The sequence below is a fragment of the Drosophila ananassae genome, chromosome 2R (genome assembly GCF_017639315.1).
Source record: "Drosophila ananassae strain 14024-0371.13 chromosome 2R, ASM1763931v2, whole genome shotgun sequence".
In the NCBI taxonomy this organism is placed as follows: Eukaryota; Metazoa; Arthropoda; class Insecta; order Diptera; family Drosophilidae; genus Drosophila; species Drosophila ananassae.
In genome coordinates, this window is record NC_057928.1 from 14123523 (window position 1) to 14143842 (window position 20320).

Genomic DNA, 20320 nt, shown 5'->3' on the forward strand with positions numbered 1-20320 from the left:
ATTTTTCCAAATCATCTTTTTATATTTTAGATAAAAAATATTGATAGTGTCCTGAACTTTCCAGAGAATCCTGTTATTTTTTGAAAGGCAACCCTAAACCACACCCTCCAGTTGCCCTAAAAAGCCTTACGCAACAACAAAAGCCACACACACAGATGGCCAATTATTGCAGCCAAAGAGAACAGCAACAAAAACAAGCTGTTACAGCAACAACAACGCTTTTTTGGCCATTTGCTGTGTTAACTTTTCAGCTACCAGTTTTTGTTGTTGCTGCCACTGGTCGCTGCCACTGGCTCTGCTGGCGCTGCATCTGCTGCCGTCAGCTGCAAGCTGCAGTTTTCTAATGACGTCTTTTGGCCAAGCGCAAGATAACAGAACTTTGAAGCGAGTGGGCGTCTGAGCTTTTATTGCGTCTACGACCGCGCCCCTCGAGACTATAATTAACAACTTTTTCATAATTTTTCTAGTTAAAATTTAACTGTAAATCTAATAAATTGAAAATAAAAAATAAACATTTTAAAACATAAATAAATGCAAGCGGCTTCGGAGGTTTATTACCGTTAGAGAGGCAGAGCTGCAGCTGGTCGCTGTCTCGACTTGACGAATAGCCTTCGTTAAATATTGAAACTGCGCAGCGGCAGAGATCTTGGCTCTCTCGTTGCGCCCCTGCCCCTGTTCGACCTGGCCAGCCGAGACTGCGGCAGAGACGTCGACTGCAGCGTCAACGCCGGCGTCAGCATCCTTTCTACTTATTAATTTTGATGTTGCTTTTCACTTTTACTTTGTGGCATGTGGAACGTGCTCGGCCACTTTGTTGGTTGTTCCTTTGTTTTTGGTTGAATCCATAGATCGGCTTGTCTAATTGGGAATTTCGGTTTTTTTTTTTGGCTGACTGGCATGCTTCACAAAAGAATGTGAAAAAAAAAACAACAAAAGCACTGAATAGTCCATCACCCCTTTCACACCACCACTACCGCCCCCCTTTTGAACCTGCGACAAATACCCTTTATGTTCGCTGCATTATTGATGTCACAAGCTCGGCACGTTCGTTGTCCTTTCCGCCTAGCAAATTATAACATTAATATTACATTAACACATACACGGGCAAGTACACTCACACTCACACTCACACTAACACACACACACACACACGTGCATTGGGGAGACATTAAAACTTTCACAGAAGCTGGAGCAGCAGCAGCACATGTAACGAAATGCCAAAAACAACACGAGAGCAGAGCCACCCCAAAAACAAAAACAAAAAAATATATATATTGATGTGTTTGTAGGTACGTGTGTGTGGCACACATTCCAACAGTTGCAGCGACGTCGCGGCCAGCGTTGCTGCTGACGGCTCTGCCAGCGCCGCAGCATCCGCTCTCGCGGAACTTCAAAACGATTTTCGAAGTCGACGTCGACGGTTGTGTCGCTTTTTTGTCACTGCGTTTGGCCACTCGATGGAAATACTAAAACTAAACAAAATAGGGCTTCAAAAATCGAATAAATAATAAAGAATAGTTTCAAATCCAAAGCACAATCATTAATTCAATTTCAAAAAACTCCGGAATGTCGAAAAATTTGCAAACAAAAAAAGTATAGCATACTTTTTTGCGACTGTGGAAAAAACGCCCACGCGGCCTTCGAAAAAATGAATTAAAAGAGTAAAATTAAGATTAAGAAATATAAAAAAAAGAGTGACGGTGGGGCAGGCTTGAATTGTAATTAAAGTAAATTAAGGTGTGGTGATTTATGCAACTTTTTGTGAGGCACACACATGGACAGAGTGACGGGGCAGGGGAGGGCACTGCACATACCTCTAAGCTAAGCCCACACACACACAGACACACTGACACAGAAGCTGAGAAAGAAGAAGATGGCGGCGAAGAGGAAGAGCAGGCATACAAAATAAAGGATAAACGACGGACGAAAAACCAAGAAAGAAATCGAAATTAAAATATATATTGTGGGCCACAGACGGGGAGTCCGGGGGGTGGGTGGTTTGGTTAGGAAGTGGGTGGAGAAGGGGGCGGTGGGCGCAATTTTTCGGCTGTCGCTGTAATTCGACGCTCATCTCTGCTCTACTTTACTCTCCATCTCTTACTCTCTCTCACTCTCTTTGAATCTTCTCTTGGGGCTGCTCTCTCCCCTTTTTCGTCAAGTGAAAACATTTCGTTTTGGCTTCGTCAAGTTTTGTAGGTATTTTGGCAGCAGCAGCAGCAACTACACGAAAATACACAGCTCCTATATATCCTGCTCGAAAAATCAGGGAAAAACCTCACATTTCCTATCCTAAAATATAAAGAAAATTGTGTTTTAAATTCCTCAAAATACCAGTGATAAGTGATCTCTAAATATGATACAAAATCGTTAAAGGATTCAAGCGAGAAGCCCACGATAAAGGACTTTTTTTTGGTGCGCCCCGAAAGGCGTTGCCAAATCTGAGGCTGAAAGGATAAAACAACAAGACCACAACTAAATCCGAAATCAACTTTTAATCACCAGGCACCAGAAAAACGAGAGAAAACTCCTTAAAACAAGGACCTAATATCAACTTAAGAATAAATGAACAAAATATTAATCATACGCACCGTTTGAAAAGCACCAAGTGAAAAATTATAAAAAAACAAAAAAAAAAATATCTGAAAACCACACAAAACCGAAAATAAAGAACAAACAAAGGATATAAAAAGGGAAAAAAATTCTCCAGAGAAGGAACAGCATCAGTGGGAGCATCATCAGCAAGAACATTGTGCTGCATAAATAATACACTCGACACACGCACACGGTTACCGATACCGATACGGTTACGGATACGTATACGCCATATAGGCCAGGACATACCAGCAGGACTCCAGCACAGCCAGGACCCACACACGCATGCAGGACAGGGACGCAGGGAGGCACTGGCTCTGCTCCTGTTCTATTATTTAACTGCTTTCAACGTCAGCACAGCGCCGTTCAACTTGACGAAAGTCGATTGAAAGCCGCCTTCAACGGCCCAGCATCCCTTTGCTCTTCCCAGAGAGCGGACGAGAGAGAGAGAGAGAGAGCGAGTCCTTTGTTTGCCCGATTCTCTCTGTGTGTGTGTGTGACTGTTTGTGAGAGTGTGTGAGTGTGCGACGTCAACGTCAATCCGCTCAATATTTATACATTGAACCGAGGCTGCTGGCTCCTGGCCCACGACGAGTCGCAGAGACGCTCCTGGCCTCCTCGCTGGGTCCCAAAATAAATAACATCTGACAGCTGCCCGAATCCTGCTGAATCCTGAAAGCACTTAACTGGCGCACTAGGCAAATAAAAAAATAACAACAAATTATCAACCAAACTGAACGCGATCTTAAAAGAAAAACAAAACAATGGGTGCCAAGGAAAGTGTCGAGGCAGCCGCCAAAATGAACGCCGATGGCTGGGGCCATGTGGAGGTGTGTATTATTTATGAAACAATCATTTATAAAAAATAAATTACCCCCCCTTTATGTCCACTGATATATTTTTTTTAGGAAAGAATAGGGGAAAGAAAACAAACAAAGCTTTTAAACGAAAGACTATTTAAAAAGTCATAAAAAGAAACCATATTTATGAGGCGTGTTAAATCAGTTTGCTTTTATTAAAATTATATTTTTTTCAAAAGAGAATTTATTTTGACTTTATATTAATCCAATTCAAGAAAAACTAAGAGATAACTTGCACTATGAAAAACTGAAACTAAAACATAAAAGTCAAGACTATTCATTAAATCTTCAAAACAAATATTAAATAGGTTCCCCAAAAACCAAAGCTATAACTTGCCACAACAAGTGTCTTTTAGAAGCCCCTATTACAAGATCCACTCTTCCCCCAAAGGTCTATAAAATTCCCTCTGATATTGTCAACAACTTGATGAACCCATTCAATGTGTCGCTCATCACCCGAATGTGTGTCAGAAGACTCTGCCGCCATTTGGACCCAATTGCATTCCCGATGAGAGCCCTGAGAACGGAGCTCTCCCCGCCACTTGATTGATTTAAAAATAAATTTGACAACAACACGTGCAGTTGGCCAGCACGCGAATGGCGGAGAGCTGAGAGTTGGGGACCCCATTTTCCCCACTATTTTCCCGCACTTCCCACACTTCCACAATGGTGGGTCCATGGTCTATATCTTGGCCGGTCTCGTCTCCGACGATCTGTATCTCTAGAGCGCTGCGGAGTGGGCGTTTGTGACGGCGCTCTCGAGACGCCAAGATACATTTGAGAGATTTTCATTTCGGGTTAGGTTTTCTTGCGGATCGGTTAGTTGAGTCTGCGGCGTGCATTTGTGATGTTGTTTTGGCATTTTCAAGATCTCGCCAGCCCCGATCCGTAAACCGCAATTCCGATTCGAACTCTTTTTGGTAGCCGGCAACTGCAAATGGCCAAAATCGATACGTAAACAGGTGTTTTTGTGGCTTATTGTGTGTGTCGCAGCCCTCTGGGTCAGACGATGTAAACAAAAATAGATATATGTTGTATATATGCGTATAAATAAATAAATATATATATCTCGCTATAATAGCGATCGAAATGTGCTTCCGTGCGCGTCTAAAACTAATCTGGCCAACATATGTGTTTGGCCCAGTATCTGTGAATATTTATAAGAATTTAATCAAAAAAAATCCACCTTTTTTTGCATCAAAGAGAGTGATGTCCGAATCAAAAACAAAAAAAAAAACTTCAAAGCACATTTTCCGCTTTACATCGTTCGGTTTGAGTTATGCATTGCTTTTGTTTTTGACACCTACACAAAAAAATTTCAAGAGTTGCTAGGAAGGGGCTTAGGGGGGGCAGTGGTGGTGTTGCACTAACGTTCGCACCTCTTGGCCCGGCTTGATGATAATAACCTGTGGCGTGGGTTGCTTCAAAAGCTTTAAACGCACAGTGCCCAGACCTCGAGTTCCGAAACTTGTTGTGCAGCCTTCGCTGCAAGCTTGTCTTTCCCGACATATTTTGCATAATTTTATAGAAAATTAATGGCATCTTAAATATTATTTAAGACGGCATTTGCTGTTCAACTTCCCACTCGATGCGATGCATTTCCTAAGGCCATAGCCTGAAAAGCACGAAAATAAATGTTCTTTGAAGCGATTCGGATAATAAACTGAATCGTATCCCATTTTAATAGGATTTCTTTTTAAACAATTTGAGTTTTTTCTAAATATTTGCTTATATTTACACAGATGTTTCGGAAAAGATTTCTTTGGGAAATAAATCATTAAAGGCTATAAAGAAATTTGAGATGCCATGAAGTAATTGGAATTATTGAGAGTTTATTTTATTTGGTTAAAAATATTATCTTCTCTAAGAAATGTTAAATTTGAGTTACTACATTTAATATATATCAAATGAAAAATATATTCCTAAAATATATATATTTTTTCACATTCGTAAAGGTTTTCTTCAGCATTTTATTCGAAAGTAATGTCAAAATGTATGAATAAATGACATACCATACCTAAAAAATGATTTATAACCATTGCTAAATATCTGTTAAAACAGATTAATAGTTACGTAATTAATTAAAAATTTTTTAATCATTTTTTAATAATTTTTTTTCAGCGAGGAAGTCGCTACCACGGCCACCGGCACAACCAGCGATCGCAGTCGCTGAATCGCGGTCAGGCGCTCTCGCAGGCGGACGTGAGCGGCATGTGGTGACATCGGGGTGCCTCTGGTAAAGGTCAGTAAAATCCACAACCCATATAACCCCGAAAATTAAACCCTATTTATCCAAAGGATCTGCGGCAGGCTGCGCCAACTGCGCCATGGGTAACAAACTGAGCTGCTCCTGTGCCCCGCTGATGCGGAAGGCGTACCGTTACGAGGATTCACCCTGGCAGAGTTCCCGACGTCGCGATGGCCATTTATTGAGGTGGGTGTGATGATCCTGGTTACTCCGACAGACATTTCGGACCATTTCTAGCCCGACTCTGATTTTGTGTTTTAACTGACTGCCGCACGGGGTGGTGGAGGCCAACAAAACACTGAACCACAATTGAATTCGTTCTTTCGATAACTTTTTTCCGAATCAACTAATTATGTTCTCTTCTGGTTTTTCTTTCTTTCTAAAAAAAAATATATATATATGTATATGATACAATTTAATTACGACTTGAAAAACAATTACACCCAAAAACCACTCACAAATTGATGCGGCCAAAAAAACAAAAAAAATCCACCAAAACTACCACAAAAACTACAACTACAATGTCTCCTGCTTCAACTTTTCCTTCCTACCTTCGACTGCAACTACAACTACAACAACTACCAACTACCAACTGTAACAACAAATGCGTTTCTTTGTTTTTCCAACTTTTCCTCTCCAATCAAACCCAACCAACCAAAATCAACTTAAATCTAAACAATTGTGCACCAAAAAAATAAAAACCAAAATTCGAATCGGAATCGAATCTCTACCAAATCCAATAAAAAACTAACTAAACTAATAAACAAATTATTTAATAAAATGAATTAACCAACGATAGTTCGTTCAGGTTGTGGGCTGAGGTCTTCCATGTGTCGGCTAGCGGAGCCGGCACCGTCAAGTGGCAACAAGTGTCCGAGGATTTGGTTCCTGTGAACATCACCTGCATTCAGGACTCGCCCGAGTGCATATTTCACATCACCGCGTACAACAGCCAGGTGGACAAGATACTCGACGTAAGACTTGTGCAGCCAGGTGAGTGCACAACGCCCCCCATTCTCCCTCTTTATTAATTGATTGAGCACTTGATTAACGTGAATAATTCGATTAATTCGATTAATAGGTACGCGTATTGGACAGGCATCGGAATGTTTTGTTTACTGGAAGGATCCCATGACCAATGATACTTGGGGCCTCAACTTTACGTCGCCCATTGATGCCAAACAGTTCCGCGAGTGCTGTGTAAGTATTTCTCTTACAGTTTGGCAAAGCAAACAATTTTTGCATAGCGACAACGAAGTATCCGAAAAAAGTACCCTCCCTCCAAAAAGAAAACAACAACAAAATGAAAAAAAATATATATATATATGTAAAATTAATTCAAAACCAATCTCAACTGATACCGATACCGCAAAAAAGAAAAAAATGAAAAACCTCAGCCATCCAACAACTAATACAGCAACACTAACAGAGGAGCTCGGCTAATCATGCCCGCCAGCTGAGCCACCATCCCCAAAACCCACTACCAGTACCAGTACCAGTACCAGAAACCGAACCACCACCACCACCACCCACCCAACCACCCAAAATAACGAACACTAACAGACGCAAACAAAAAACAAAAAAAAAAGAAAAACTTAAAAACACTCAGAAAAAAAAAAGAAGAAAGAAAACAAACACAAAATCATTGAGAGAATGGCAGCCCAAGACGATGATGATGATGATGATGATGGTGATTAGGAAGATGATAAGAGCCAAGAAGATGTTGGCCAAGATGTTTGCTTTGCATATCTCGTATACAACACACACACATCCCGACATCTCGACATCTCTCTATCTATGTACTTTAAATATCCATTAAATCAGTCTCAAGGTTCCAGTGGCACAGAGACACTCGACCAATCTGAAGATGAAATCATCATCGAGCTCTTCATTCGCAGTCACTGCCATTGTCACGGAATTAGTCACCGTCATCAGTCGTTCCAGTCACTGTCACTCTCTTTTTGGCCCAAAAGACACTCACCCGAAACATAACTCTTCCTTGTTAACGTTAATTAGTTACCCAAAAAGAAATCAACTAAAAACTTGACAATTTAAAAAAAATTGTTTGCTCTAAAATTCTACAATTATTTTATATTTTTTGTTTTAATAATTTTTAGTTGTAATATGTGTAAAAAAAAGTTTCTTGTTTAAACAATTTGGCCAATTAAAGTATAAAGTAGTTTTTGGTAGAAACACATACACTTGCAGACACACGCACACATACAGAAACATGCACCTGAAGAAAAAATCATTAGAAAAGTCACTAAGATTGTCAGAAATTGAAAGACCTTAGAGTTCTTACTTCAAAATTATAGTATTTATAAAAAAATGTGCATATCGAAGCAAAAGTGGCCACAATTTCTGATAAACACTGTTCCATTTCAATCTAAATCTACTCAGAATCATAAACACCATCCATAATATTACTATATATAGACTCTAATATATATATTATGTAGTCAGACATAAACTATCTGGACTAGCCAAGTCTAATAAATGTTTCATTTTCTTTTCTTACTTTGCGCATCATATGTTGCAGGTATCTTACATTGTAAAAAAATACGTTAGTATCGCTTCATATTGTTTCTTTTTCACAGTGTATATTCACTCTACCACAGCCACACACCGACTAAGTAACTCTCTTTTGTCACCTAAGTGTCTTTTGATCTCTGAGAAGGATAACAATCATTTCTATTTTAAAGTTATTCACCCTATCTCTGTTCGAATTTCTGTTCCCCACCTTTGTCGGGCATGAGTACCGATCGTTTTCATTCCAAAAAAAAAAAAAAAAAAAAAAACAACAACTCACCAACAACACCCACACACATACTGAGTGTCGTAAATGTTGTGTAAACTTTTCTGCTCTAAGTGTACAGTGCCACGCCCCTAAAACCACCCACCAACCGACCCCACTCTCCACTATCGTTTTCACTATCAGTGTGTTCAGAAATCTCACCTGAAGGTCCTTCAGGACTTTCCCTTGCATTTGTATATGTGACCCGAAGATGCCAAAAACAGCGAAAATACTAAACGCAGACAGACACACCACACACACACACACCACCCACACACATACACACACACACACTAAAATTTGTTAAATGTATTTATATTATATATTCTTTCATTTCTTTTTCTCTCTTCTAATCATTTTTCGAAATCATTATCGAAACACGCCAAAAACTCAAAAATAAAACTAACAAAAATCCTTCAAAATATTTCATTTTGAATGCATTTCATTTCGTACTTCAATTCGAAACATTTTCAAAAACAAACCAAAAAAAAAAAATGAAATAAAAACCGGTAACAAAAAAATATGAAAACCAACGGATATTTCTTTCGAAATCGAAATCGAACTCAAAATTTATGATAAAATCTCTTAAAACACTCAACTCCAACAAACAACAACTACAAAAACTCAACAACAACTCAACCACAACAACAATACCATCAAAAATAACCCCCGAATGAACAAAAAAAAAATATATATACAAAAAAAACATTCTGAATGTACACCTCGATTCTCTCTAAAAAAAAAATCTGTTCTATATATATGAAACCCGTTTTCCCCCCTCTCGAAATGCTTTTATTATCTAACAACTAATTTTATTTAATACTCTAAATATATATTTATGTATGTATAAATATATTTTCAACTCGATTCGTTTGCATTTCACGTGTGCTTTAAAACAAATAACAAAATAAATCTAAATTTCCTTATTCGATAATGATAAATGAATATGTAATCGAAAATTTAAAAAATATCCTTCAATTTCGATACAATCGATAAATATTGTAAATAACTGTGAAATTGTACAAATGAAAATGCAAAAGAAAAACGCAAAACGCTTTAAAACAATCGCACGTATCCTCTACTACAATACCGTTACCTATCCCCTACAATCCGTTTCCGACGAGCCCTAATCCGATCCCAATAACCCTAATTCCCATCCTGATCCTGATCCTGATCCTGATCCCATCCCGATAATCCTACTCCAAGATCCCATGCAAGTGGGCGGTTTACGAATCGAAGAAACTTTCAAAAATCAAAATCAGTATCACTCCAGTGAGAGCTAGAAATAGATACAAAAAAAAAAAAAAAAGATACAGAACCAGAGTTAGTTGAATAATTATATATTGAATATATATAGATATATATTCTTGGAGCATCGTTTATCGCCTCGAAGGCGGCTTCCATGGAGGTTTCTGAAACCCGAAATTGTTGAATTCCAGCAACGCACATATGCTTACAATAAACTACAATTAAAGAGTTAAATCAAAATGCAATTGTTATAGAATCAAGTTGTATAATCAAAAGCAAATGTTAACGTTAGGCTAAGTCGATGTTCAGCTGGTACTACCACTATATACCACTACATATATTAATGAAACAATCAAGCTATCAGTTACTAAACCAAAAACAACCAAAGAATTTAGCGCCTAGTGCTCTATGATATCCCCAAAACTATAACTCTATGATATGCTCGTTTCTGTGCCCCACACGCTCTACAAACTCTAAAACTGCAACTAAACTGCTTTCACTATCTAGATATATTTGTATCTGTAGATCAAGGCTTTAAGGCTTTTCGCACCCAAAGTCAAGCTTCTAACTATACTTCCTGCACTCTGTAAACTTCTCTATATTATATATATATATATACACCGATCTCTAAGATATAAGATATATCTCTCTCACTGACACTGACAGCTCACCTGCCGGCCAGGCAGTCTTTCGTCAAGTTTTGTCTCTCCGACAGCCTTGACCTTCTCAGAATTGTTTGAGAGAAAAAAACAGAAAAATCTCCCCCCAGAGACAGAGAAATAGTGAAGAAGAAAGTGAAGAAAGTGAGAGAATTGTGAGATAGTTAAGAAGAGGAGAAACCGCACACACAGAACCTTGTAATCCCAATCAACTAACCTAATGATAGTGCGACGTTTTACAGTCGCCTTCTTTCAAATTTTCACGAAAGGCCTCGTCGTCGTACTCGCTGAAATTGGATCCACCGGGCAAGGGCAAAGTGAAGGCCAAGAGAAAGCCGCTCAGCACACCGGCATCGCCGTCGCGCGTCCGCCAGGAGCCCCAGTGCACCTGCATGTCCGCGGAGCAGTATGCGCGCCTGCGTACCGATCCCCGTGTTAGAGGTGAGAGAACAAGCCAGCCAGGATGCCATGTCCCCTTGACCTTTTTCTCCCCCCCACCCCAGTTCTATATTCTATTTTGTTTTTCTTTGAGTTATTTGCTTGATCCGTATATTCCGAATATCCGTAAAATCCAAAAACTCGAGCTTAGCGATTAGGCGACAAGATCCACCGCATCCCCACCACATCCGCCACTCACCGCCATCCTCGTTGCAGGTTCGTCCACCCTGCCGCGGAACGTCGGCTCACACCGCATCACCGACGTCGACGGGCAGCAGCAGGTGGGCACCGGAAAGGTCGGCAGTGCCGTCAGCAGCACCTCGCTCTACGACAACGTGGCCAGTGGCGGTCCTGGCATCACTCAGGGATCAGGTAGTACTATTAGTCCTCTGACTATCTCTAAAATATATTTATTATTAAACCCCCTTCCTTCGCAGAAACCCTACCACGACAAATGAAGCCGGGCCAGCAGGACAGACAGGATGTGGCCAATGCCGGAGTGAACACCAACACACCCGGCGTCATCGTCACCGGAGTGGGTAATGTCGGCACCGATATATGCGGCCAGAACCATGTGGGCTCTCAGGTGGGCAGCGAAGACCCGGCCGCTTGCCAAATGGACATGGATCTGTCCAAGAGCGAGGGCACCCAGGCGGGCGGAGGGCTGCACCAGAGCGTCGGCACCTGCACCTCCTCGAAGGGCACTGGCACCCGTAACAAGGACTTTGGCGATGATATGGTTAGTTTATGGCTGAATCAGAACCTAAACATGCACAGGAAGAAACTGTCACCCAGTCTGAGGGTACTGGAGTTATTAACGGATTTTTGTCAGGCGAGATTTAATTTTTATAATATAAGGGTTAATATGATGGGATTTTATGGGGATTACAGTCTGAATAGTCATGATAATAGTTCTAATAATAGGGCGAAATAGTTTAGTGTTTATATAGTATAGAATATTATTACAGAATAACAAAATAGGAATATAATTTAAATCTAAATCTAATACCAGATCTTACATCAAAGAGTACTAGATACTAGTTCTAATAGCTAAAATCCTTCTATTAGATCAAGTTAAGTATTATAATTCATAACTTATAATGGCAATCCTTATAATGACTGTTTAAATTAAAACTTTAAATATAAATGAAAGCAAGAAGTCATATTTTTATAAAAGAAATATTAACAGAGTGTTAATGTTTATTAAAATCCTTTTTGTTCGTCAAAAACAGTCATAGATACCAGCTAATCTTGCTCTCTATCAACAATTAATCAAATACTGATAATGACTTTTATAAATTGCAATACAATAACCTTAAAAAAACTAGAGAAATAAATTAGGAAACCCTATTTTTCTCCGAGTATATAAACATAATCACCTGTAACCACCCACTATCTGCAGACACGCGACGCGCACTCGCACGACATGCACCAGCATAATGTCATCAACAACAACACCCGGCGGAAGACGAAGAGCACCGAGGACATGAACGTGGACACCAGCACCCTGAAGCGCATGCTGAAGCCGATGCCCAGCACCGAGTCGCCGGTCACCTCGCCCGAGATGGGCCGACGGCGCTACAACTACTACAACGCTAACGCGGCCCAGACCCTGGGCCATCCCCCGCACATGCACCAGCACGGCATGGCCATGGGCATGGGACCTGGTGGCGGTGGTGGCGGCGGAGGAGGAGGCGGCGGTCATCACATCATGAACAACAACACAATGGGCCGGGCCAGTAGTCAGTCGTCGCGATTCTCTGGATCGAGGTGGGTGTTTGTGGCATTGCTTTCCCGAAATTTTTTCCCCAAAAAAATAATTTTTATTAATGGAGGTTCGTACCTAGGTCTTCCCATGAAATTGGACGCGGTTATCCGCCGCGTAATCTCTACTTGGAACTGGAGCGGGAGAGGAGCTGCATCGAGGGCTCCCCGCCGTCGGACAACGTGATGTTCGACAACCAGTGCTATGCGACCACACCGAGCTCCAGCAACGGTAACTCGGACCAGGATCAATCCTACGGCCAGCAGCCATCCTCTGGCCCCCATCCCGGACAACAGCAACCGCAGGGACCGCCGCCAAGATCCTCACGCCACCAGCACCACCACCAGCAAGCTCCGAATGTCACACCCACACCCGGTAGCCCCACATCCCGGCTCCTGCTGGAGTACGAGATGCATCTGAGGAACACCCTCGCCAAGGGCATGGACGCCGAGTCCTACAGTCTGCACACCTTCGAGGCCCTGCTCTCGCAGAGCATGGAGAATCTGGGTGAGCTGTGGTTACTTTCCCGGATTGGTTTCTTTACTGGTTCAGTTACTGACATTATTTCGTTACTGACATAGAATTACTTCAGGTTCTTTTGACTTTTGTTCTCGTTGTTGTGGTAGCTGAACGTTTTGTTCTCTTACTTTTCGATTCCGCTTCGCTTAATTGAATTTTATTCTTAATTAGCTTTTGGATAGTGAAATTCACCCGGAAACGTAACAGCCTTTCAGTCAGTCAATCACTTAGTGGGTGGCTATCGCTGCATTCCATTGAAATCGAACCCGTGTCAGTGGCCTAATCAAGTGGGTGAACTTTTCGGGCTTTTGGGGCTTGGGGCCGGGAGTGGAGTGCACAGAAGTGGCTTGATAATCTGATTAAACGGGTATGAGAATGTTTAGCGCAAGGGAATGTAATTGAAAATGTTTCTAGGGGGTGAAGAAATAAAGGGTGCACTTAGAAAAATATATTTATTCTAAAAATAAATTGGGAGTTGCTATTTTTCTTATAAATTTCAAAACAAAATTTAAAAGAAGCTTGCCTTGCAGATTATTTACTAAAAAAATATTCCCTCATTTTTTTATTCATAATATTTATGTATTTTGCTAAAATATATATTTAGTACGTTATTTTGTTTTTTAATAAACTTAAATAAAATGCTAATTATCCACCTCATACCATATAAAATGCTCATCCATTGCTCTCCTCACATTGCCCACCGACACATGAACCACCATAACTTTAACAACAAATAACAACCAACAACCACAACAAAATAACAACCAACCAACAACCAACCACCATCAGAATTCGCTGAAAGCCTACCCGGATCGAACCAGCGCAGCCCATATCCACTACGTAGGCGTAAGTAGTTCCATTCAACCCGCACCGATCTCTTCCAGATCTCTCCGATCTCTTCCAGATAAAGTCCCATATCTATTTCCAAACCAAATCGATTGCATTTGCTTGCCTTAGATTTTGGAATGTTTTTTAATCAAGGTTCCTTTTCTAACTAACTCTATATATAATCATGAAACTAATTCATATTTTAATTATTTTTAATTTCAATTAGCAAATGCAAAATCTTCCACATTGCCATTGCCACCGCATCGGCCATTATCCACTATTCGGGATAAGGAAAGGGATCGCGATCGCGATGGCTACTACAGTGATCGAAATGAATTGATACGCGAAAGGGAGCGGGAACGCGATCGTGGCTATCTATCAGATCACAATGCCAGGTAACTAAAAACTAAAATAATAATAATAATCCATTGCATCGCATCACTAATCATACCGCTTTCAACCAGTTTCTCCAACTCACGATGCGCCTCTTGCATTGGCGAATCGGCCCGGGCCCAGTGGTTCCGCCACTCGGACGGCTGGCGTTCCGGCAGCTCCACCATCGGCTCCGGTTCCGGTCACGGTATGATGGCCCAGCAGATTCCCGGATCCGGGCATAAGCGTTCCCCCTGGGATTCGCTGCCATCGCTGCGTCAGGACAGCAGCCTGAACGATTCGGGCTACAAGAGTGCTCGTGCCGATTCTCTAGAGCAAAGGTGTGTGTTCTAGTCCTTTCTAGTCCTTCATTTGAAGCATTATCATTCAGGATTATTATATATAATATTATTAATTCTTACAGAGCCGAGTTCATACGACAGGATAGCCTGCGATCGGAGTACTTAAGCGATCGCGAGTCACGCTACGGAATTGTTCAACAGGCTTCCATTGAGAGCACCGATTCGAGGATGTGCTATCTGACTTCATCAGAGGTGAGTGGTTATTCCTTAAAGATCCTTGAAAACTATTAATTTTTTGTGTGAATGGGTCTTGCTTTGAAAATATCAGTTTTCTTAAACTCAACTTGGCATAACTCGGCAAATAGTGGTTTAATCTGCGAATTTTATACCTTCCCGATCTCAGAACATTGAGTACTATCATTCCCCATCAAATTCTGACAAACTACAATCTGACTCTATTTTCGAAAATTTTTAAAGGGGTAACATCAGGATTTTGGCCAAAAAATGGTTCAAATTTTTCTGGTTTGGTTTTTTCAATATTTTGATGCAGATCGACGCGGAATGGTTTTCTGATTCATAATTTGTATGCCGTTTTTTAATACGTTTCGAAATATTCAAAATATTCGCTAAAAAGAGAGTCAAAAGCTTGGATTTTGGCCAAAAAAAAATATCAGAATTCTGGTAGCAACATTTCAATTTTCAGGATGGGAAATTGTTTATAACATGGCTCATACTTAAAAGATCTAGATATGTTATACCTTCCCGATCTTATAACTTCGAGTAGAATCATTTTCAATCAAAACCTGACAAACAAAAATTGGACCAAATTTTCGAAAATTTTCAAAGGGGTAACATCATGATTTTGGCCAAAAATTGGATCAAATTTTTGTTTGTTTGAATTTTCCAATCTTTTGATGCAGTTTGATTCGCATTAAAGTTCTGATTGTGGAATGGTATTCCGTTTACTGATCGGTTGAGTATCTGAAACGTGAGACCAATTTTTGTATTTTCGTAATGGAAAAATGTGCATAATTTTACTAACAATCGGCAGATCCCAAAATGTCACACCTTCCCGATCTTAGAATTTCGAGTAGAATCAATCTCAATCAAAACCTGGCAACAACATTTTGGACCCATTTTTCGATATTTTCCAAAGGGGTAACATCATGATTTTGGCCAAAAATTTGTCCAAAATTTGATTGTTTGAATTTTCCAATCTTTTGATGCAGTTCGAATTGAATTAGTGTTCTGATTCAGAAATGGTATTCCGTTTACTGATTGGTTCAGAAATAGTTAAGATATGCACTAAAATGTGATTAAAAAGTTTCGATTTTGGCCCAGTTAAAAAATATTAGAGACCTACCATTATTATCATTTTTGTAATGGAAAAATGTGCATAACTGGACTAATAACCGGCAGATCCCAAAATGTCATACCTTCCCTCTCTTAGAACTTTGAGTGGAATCATTTTAAATCAAAACCTAGCAACCATAATTTTGACCAAATTTTCGAAAATTTTCAAAGGGGTTCATCATGATTCTGATCAAAATATGGCTAAAATTTTGTTTCTTTGAATTTTCGAATATTTTGATGCTGATTGAAGGGGAATTAATCTCTGATTTATAAATGGTATGCCTTTTTTCGATCGGCTGCGAAATAGTTAAAATATTCAATAAAAAGTTTAGGAACTGCTTCGATTTTGGAAAAATAGAAAATATCCTAAACGGTGTTACAATTTTATCAGTTTTTGAAATGACAATTTATGAATTGAAAATAAATATAAATATAAATATTAGACTAGACTACTAGAAATATAAATATTTCGTTTTGAATAATCACTTTAAAGAAAAGGAAATAATATGTAAGAAAATATTTCATGTTCATAAGTGAGTTTTTATTTAAAAGTAATTCTTCAAAAGTAATTTCCCCCTTAAACGTAAGAAATATAGCTTCAAAAAGGATCAATTTAAAGAAAAAGGAACCTTAGTTATTAAATATTAATCAGAAATTTGGAAACTAAAGAGCCTACATCTGAAAGGTACTTCAATATGAAGATTGATTCGAAACTTCCTCCTCAAAACGTAGTTACCATGACCTCGCCCTCTTGAATATTACACTCTCCACCCTCCCAAGAAGGTGATGAAAAGGTGCCCATCTTAGTATTGCATTATTTACTCAAAATGGACTCGCAAAATGTAATTTCCCACTCCTACACCCTACACCCACTCCTTTACCCACTCCCAGAGAATGCAATTTCTTTAGCCGAATGCTGGGCATTCGTCATAAGCCCAGCACATCCGACATGAATTGCTCAAATTCAAATTCCTGCCGTCATCCCAGGAGGGGGATGCTCCTGTAACCCCTAACCCCCAACGCTATAACCCTTAACTCCCCCGCCCAACTGTAACGGCTAACGGTAAACTGTGCTATTTATAGAGAGAGGCAACTGGGTCAACAGTAGCAACAGTGACTGTAAACCGAAATGAGAAAGTGTAACAGCGGGAACTCCTCTACCTTTGACTGTTAGCCGTAACAGATCTGACGGCTCTCTGTTGCTAATTCTTTGATGATGAATATATATGCATTCGAATAAATACATATTTATTGTAGGTGCATGTATAAAAATGTGCCTATTTTAGGGGGGGGTATACCTATACAAACATACATATATCCTTATTCAAAGGAGAAACCGAAAGGCGGCAAGGAAAGTCAACTGCAGCATAAATGATATTTTTAGTTGCAGCCCCAAAGCTGACCCAGTTTGCGTTGATTAAAAACAAACTGTCGTACATACACTGACTCAAATATATATTCAAACACCTAGGAGAGTGAAGGAAAATGGCGCACACTCCCAGGCCGAAAAGTGCCAGGACAACAACAGGATGTAATGCCAAAAAGGGAAAAGACCCCACAAATACTTTCTCTTTTTTTTTTTTTGTGTGCATTTTCTCGGTTTGGTGGGAGTTGCACGATGATGTATAGTTAGTTTTGTGGCAGATGAATGATGATGATGAAGCTTTTGCTCACTTTCTTTGCCACTCGTTCTTGACGAAGCCGGTGCCGCCCCTCTTTGTGCGGAGAGTGGGCGTGGCATGTGCGTATTAATTGGCCACTCAAGAAATTTGTCTAGTTAGTGCCAAAAATTTATATGTTGCCTTGACACTAATGAGTTCTGCCAGCCATCTTGCAACTCCCCACTCGAGTCTCGAGCCACCGAGAGTTTCCATTGTTACACTGACACACAAAAAGCATCCACCCATCCCTCCATCCCTCCATAGTTAGACTTTCTTCTGAATATTTCCACTTTCCCTAAGAAATGGGCTTTTCCATCGTTTCTGCAGCGGCGCATGCGCTTTGGCTCCACTCTCCACTCGCTTCCAGTCGGCTCGCCGATTCCAGCTGCGAAAGCTTCTCATCCGGCAGCGCTGTCGCTGCCACTGCCACAGCCACAGCCACTGCCACTGCCACAGCGACACAGTGTTTCTCTGCTCCGCTCCGCTTGCCGCTGGCCGAGTCATTGCTGCCTCTGCTCTGGCCTGCTGTTCTGTTCCGTTCCGTTCTGTTTTGCTGCCGCCTGGCTGGCAGGACTAACTTTTGCTCTGTCGTTTTATAATCAACCGAAAATTCGACATCGCATCCCCGACCTGTGACTGTGTGTACGTGCGTATGTGCGTTAGTGTGTGCGTGCGCGTGCCAGATTTGCAATTTACGAAAATATTGCAATAAATTTGTATGAAACGCAACGAGAACTATAAACCAACACAACCACAATACTGAAACACACAATCTCAATGGAAAATTGTGTATAAAAAAAAAAATTGTTTTAAAATTCAGCAGAAGAACGGCACTAACGGCACTGCAATTTTCTCTCCTACATGTACACTATTGCTTAATGTGTGTGTGTGTGAGTGTTTGTGTTTGTGTGACGCTCAAAAGTATGCAACGTGTGGAAAAATTCGCTTTATTGCAATTTTGTTGAACGTGAAAGACAGGCAACAGCAGCAGTAGCAGCCAGCAGGCCCAGAAGCGGTAGCAACTAAGCAAAAAAAAAAAATAACAAAAGCAAAAAGAAAAAAAGAAAAAGAGCTTCATCAGGCAAACAAGAAGAACTCAACACAGGCGACAATAATAATAACAATAAAAGGAGCTACAAGCACGTTAAGCAAGTAAATGTCAATAAAAAAAAAAAAACAAAAAGAAAAAGAGTGAGTGTGTGGGTGGTATAGGGTCGTAGTGCTTGGGATTTTATGTGTTTTTGTGTCAAGCTGCGATTAAACGCTTTGTTAATCTCCCCGAAGACCCCCAAGAAGCTCAAGCAAGTGCCCGAAAAAATGAAAGGCAACCCAGCTCATTTGTCTCTTTGCCAGCCATTGGCATCATAATAAAAATAAAACTGTCACACACACACACACACACACACAGACTCAAACAGTAGACCATCCACTCGAACACGCTCGTCCACAGACTCACATACAACCGCATTGGCACACGGTGCGTATGCGTAATATCACGCATACGCCATGGATGCCAATGGACAGAAATCTCGGCCTAGTGCAGTGGCAGCGTACGCTTTCAATTAGTCTCAAACTACACAAAAATAAGCCATCCCCCCCCTGCATGGCCCCCCTCTTGTTGGTCAGATTTGGCCAGAAATAGAGCAAAAGTGGTCAAATGCGATTAAGAAGAAAGCCACGTTTTCTTTTCACGTGTGAGTGCGAGTGTGTGTCTGTGTGGGAGTGTGTGTGTGTGTGGGGGAGTGTGTCGTCTGCGTTGATGTTGTGTTTTGATAAGACCCAGCCAAGTTTTCTATTACAAATGTGTTTGTGGCCGGCGGCAATGTTTGTGTTTGTGTTGCTGTGCTGGCCACTTTGTATGGCTGCCCTCCCCAGAGGAGATGGCCGAAAAGGGGTAGCCATTGATAAATTCCAATGAAATGAGGATTATTATGATGGCGATAATGCGGAGACCATTAGATAAATTGTCCTGCTAATGGCATGGATATTGAGCCCGGATGCCGCCTCCCATTTGGCTTGCATTCTCGCTTAACGAGGCCTCACTGTACCTGCAAAAGTGCTGGGCAATGTTTGAATAATGTAATCGCCAGCTGCCAGCAGTTAACATGCCGCTGAAAGCTTCCTAAAAGCTTTTCTGTTAAGTAACCGGCCAGATGTTGGCCCCAACCGACAGGATATGGACGGGAGTGGGGTGGTAGGATGTGTCCTTTGAAGGGGGGGTGGTGGATTTAAAAGCTTTGCGCTGTCCACAGGATGTGGGCGGGGTGATGCTGCCGCTAGATGCTACTGTTAAGCTCCCTTTGAGCCCCTGTAATGGCCGAGTCTTGTATGTATGTTGGTTCTTTTTCGGGTGTCCGTGCCAGTTGATGAATTTTCAAGAGAGTTCTCACTTCTGCCCTCCCTCCCCCCTTGCATGTCTGCCACCGGCAGGACCTCCCCCTCTTAATTGTGCATTTTTGATACAATTTTCGTGTGCACACTTCATCACCAGAAACGGACATCATTACGAACTGAAACTGAAATATCGAGAGGGGAAGCTGCTCTCGTCAGCAGATGCCTCATTGAGGAATATGTTTTTTTTTTGGGGAAGGACCAAGGACCTATCTCTACTCCAAATAGTTTGTGCAATTTCTGCTGATGATATAATTTGACTAAACTGTCAGATCATTGTGTGCATTCAA

The 20320-nt window shown here is 40.9% G+C and overlaps 2 protein-coding genes across 13 annotated transcripts in view; both read left to right on the forward strand.

Moving 5' to 3' along the window:
* The first annotated feature begins 1377 nt into the window (after positions 1–1377).
* LOC6506622 lies at positions 1378–5694 on the forward strand. Of its 4 annotated transcripts, none has more exons than XM_032454005.2 (3): positions 1378–1661; positions 2335–3422; positions 5574–5694. In XM_032454005.2, exons 2-3 carry the CDS (start codon positions 3357–3359, stop codon positions 5670–5672), a joined length of 165 nt encoding a protein of 54 aa, XP_032309896.1. In that variant the 5' UTR covers positions 1378–1661; positions 2335–3356; the 3' UTR covers positions 5673–5694. The 4 variants fall into 4 exon arrangements, with proteins under 4 accessions (XP_032309896.1, XP_032309897.1, XP_044570544.1 ...); XM_032454006.2 differs by having other exon boundaries at positions 2374–3422; XM_044714609.1 differs by having other exon boundaries at positions 2503–3422.
* A 62-nt stretch (positions 5695–5756) lies between these two features.
* LOC6506624 overlaps positions 5757–20320 on the forward strand; it is an 85065-nt gene continuing 70501 nt past the window's right edge. For 3 of the 9 annotated variants that reach the window (XM_032453999.1, XM_032454000.1, XM_032454002.1), the window contains exons 1-11: positions 5757–5886; positions 6500–6693; positions 6782–6900; positions 10644–10842; positions 11056–11211; positions 11277–11578; positions 12242–12609; positions 12687–13111; positions 14178–14346; positions 14416–14664; positions 14748–14877. In XM_032453999.1, the coding sequence (XP_032309890.1) occupies positions 5780–5886; positions 6500–6693; positions 6782–6900; positions 10644–10842; positions 11056–11211; positions 11277–11578; positions 12242–12609; positions 12687–13111; positions 14178–14346; positions 14416–14664; positions 14748–14877 (2418 nt within the window). In that variant the 5' untranslated portion in view covers positions 5757–5779. Of the gene's footprint in view, positions 5887–6499; positions 6694–6781; positions 6901–8239; positions 8264–9646; positions 10843–11055; positions 11212–11276; positions 11579–12241; positions 12610–12674; positions 13112–13912; positions 13970–14177; positions 14347–14415; positions 14665–14747; positions 14878–20320 lie in introns of those variants that run through there. The other 6 variants (XM_044714607.1, XM_044714608.1, XM_032453997.1 and 3 more) reach the window with 5 other exon arrangements.

Coding starts and splice junctions, on each gene's coding strand:
- LOC6506622 (XM_032454005.2), top strand. CDS start 3,357: ATGGGTGCCAAGGAAAGTGTCGAGGCAGCCGCCAAAATGAACGCCGAT. Junction 3,423..5,573: donor ATGGCTGGGGCCATGTGGAG/GTGTGTATTATT, acceptor ATTTTTTTTCAG/CGAGGAAGTCGCTACCACGG.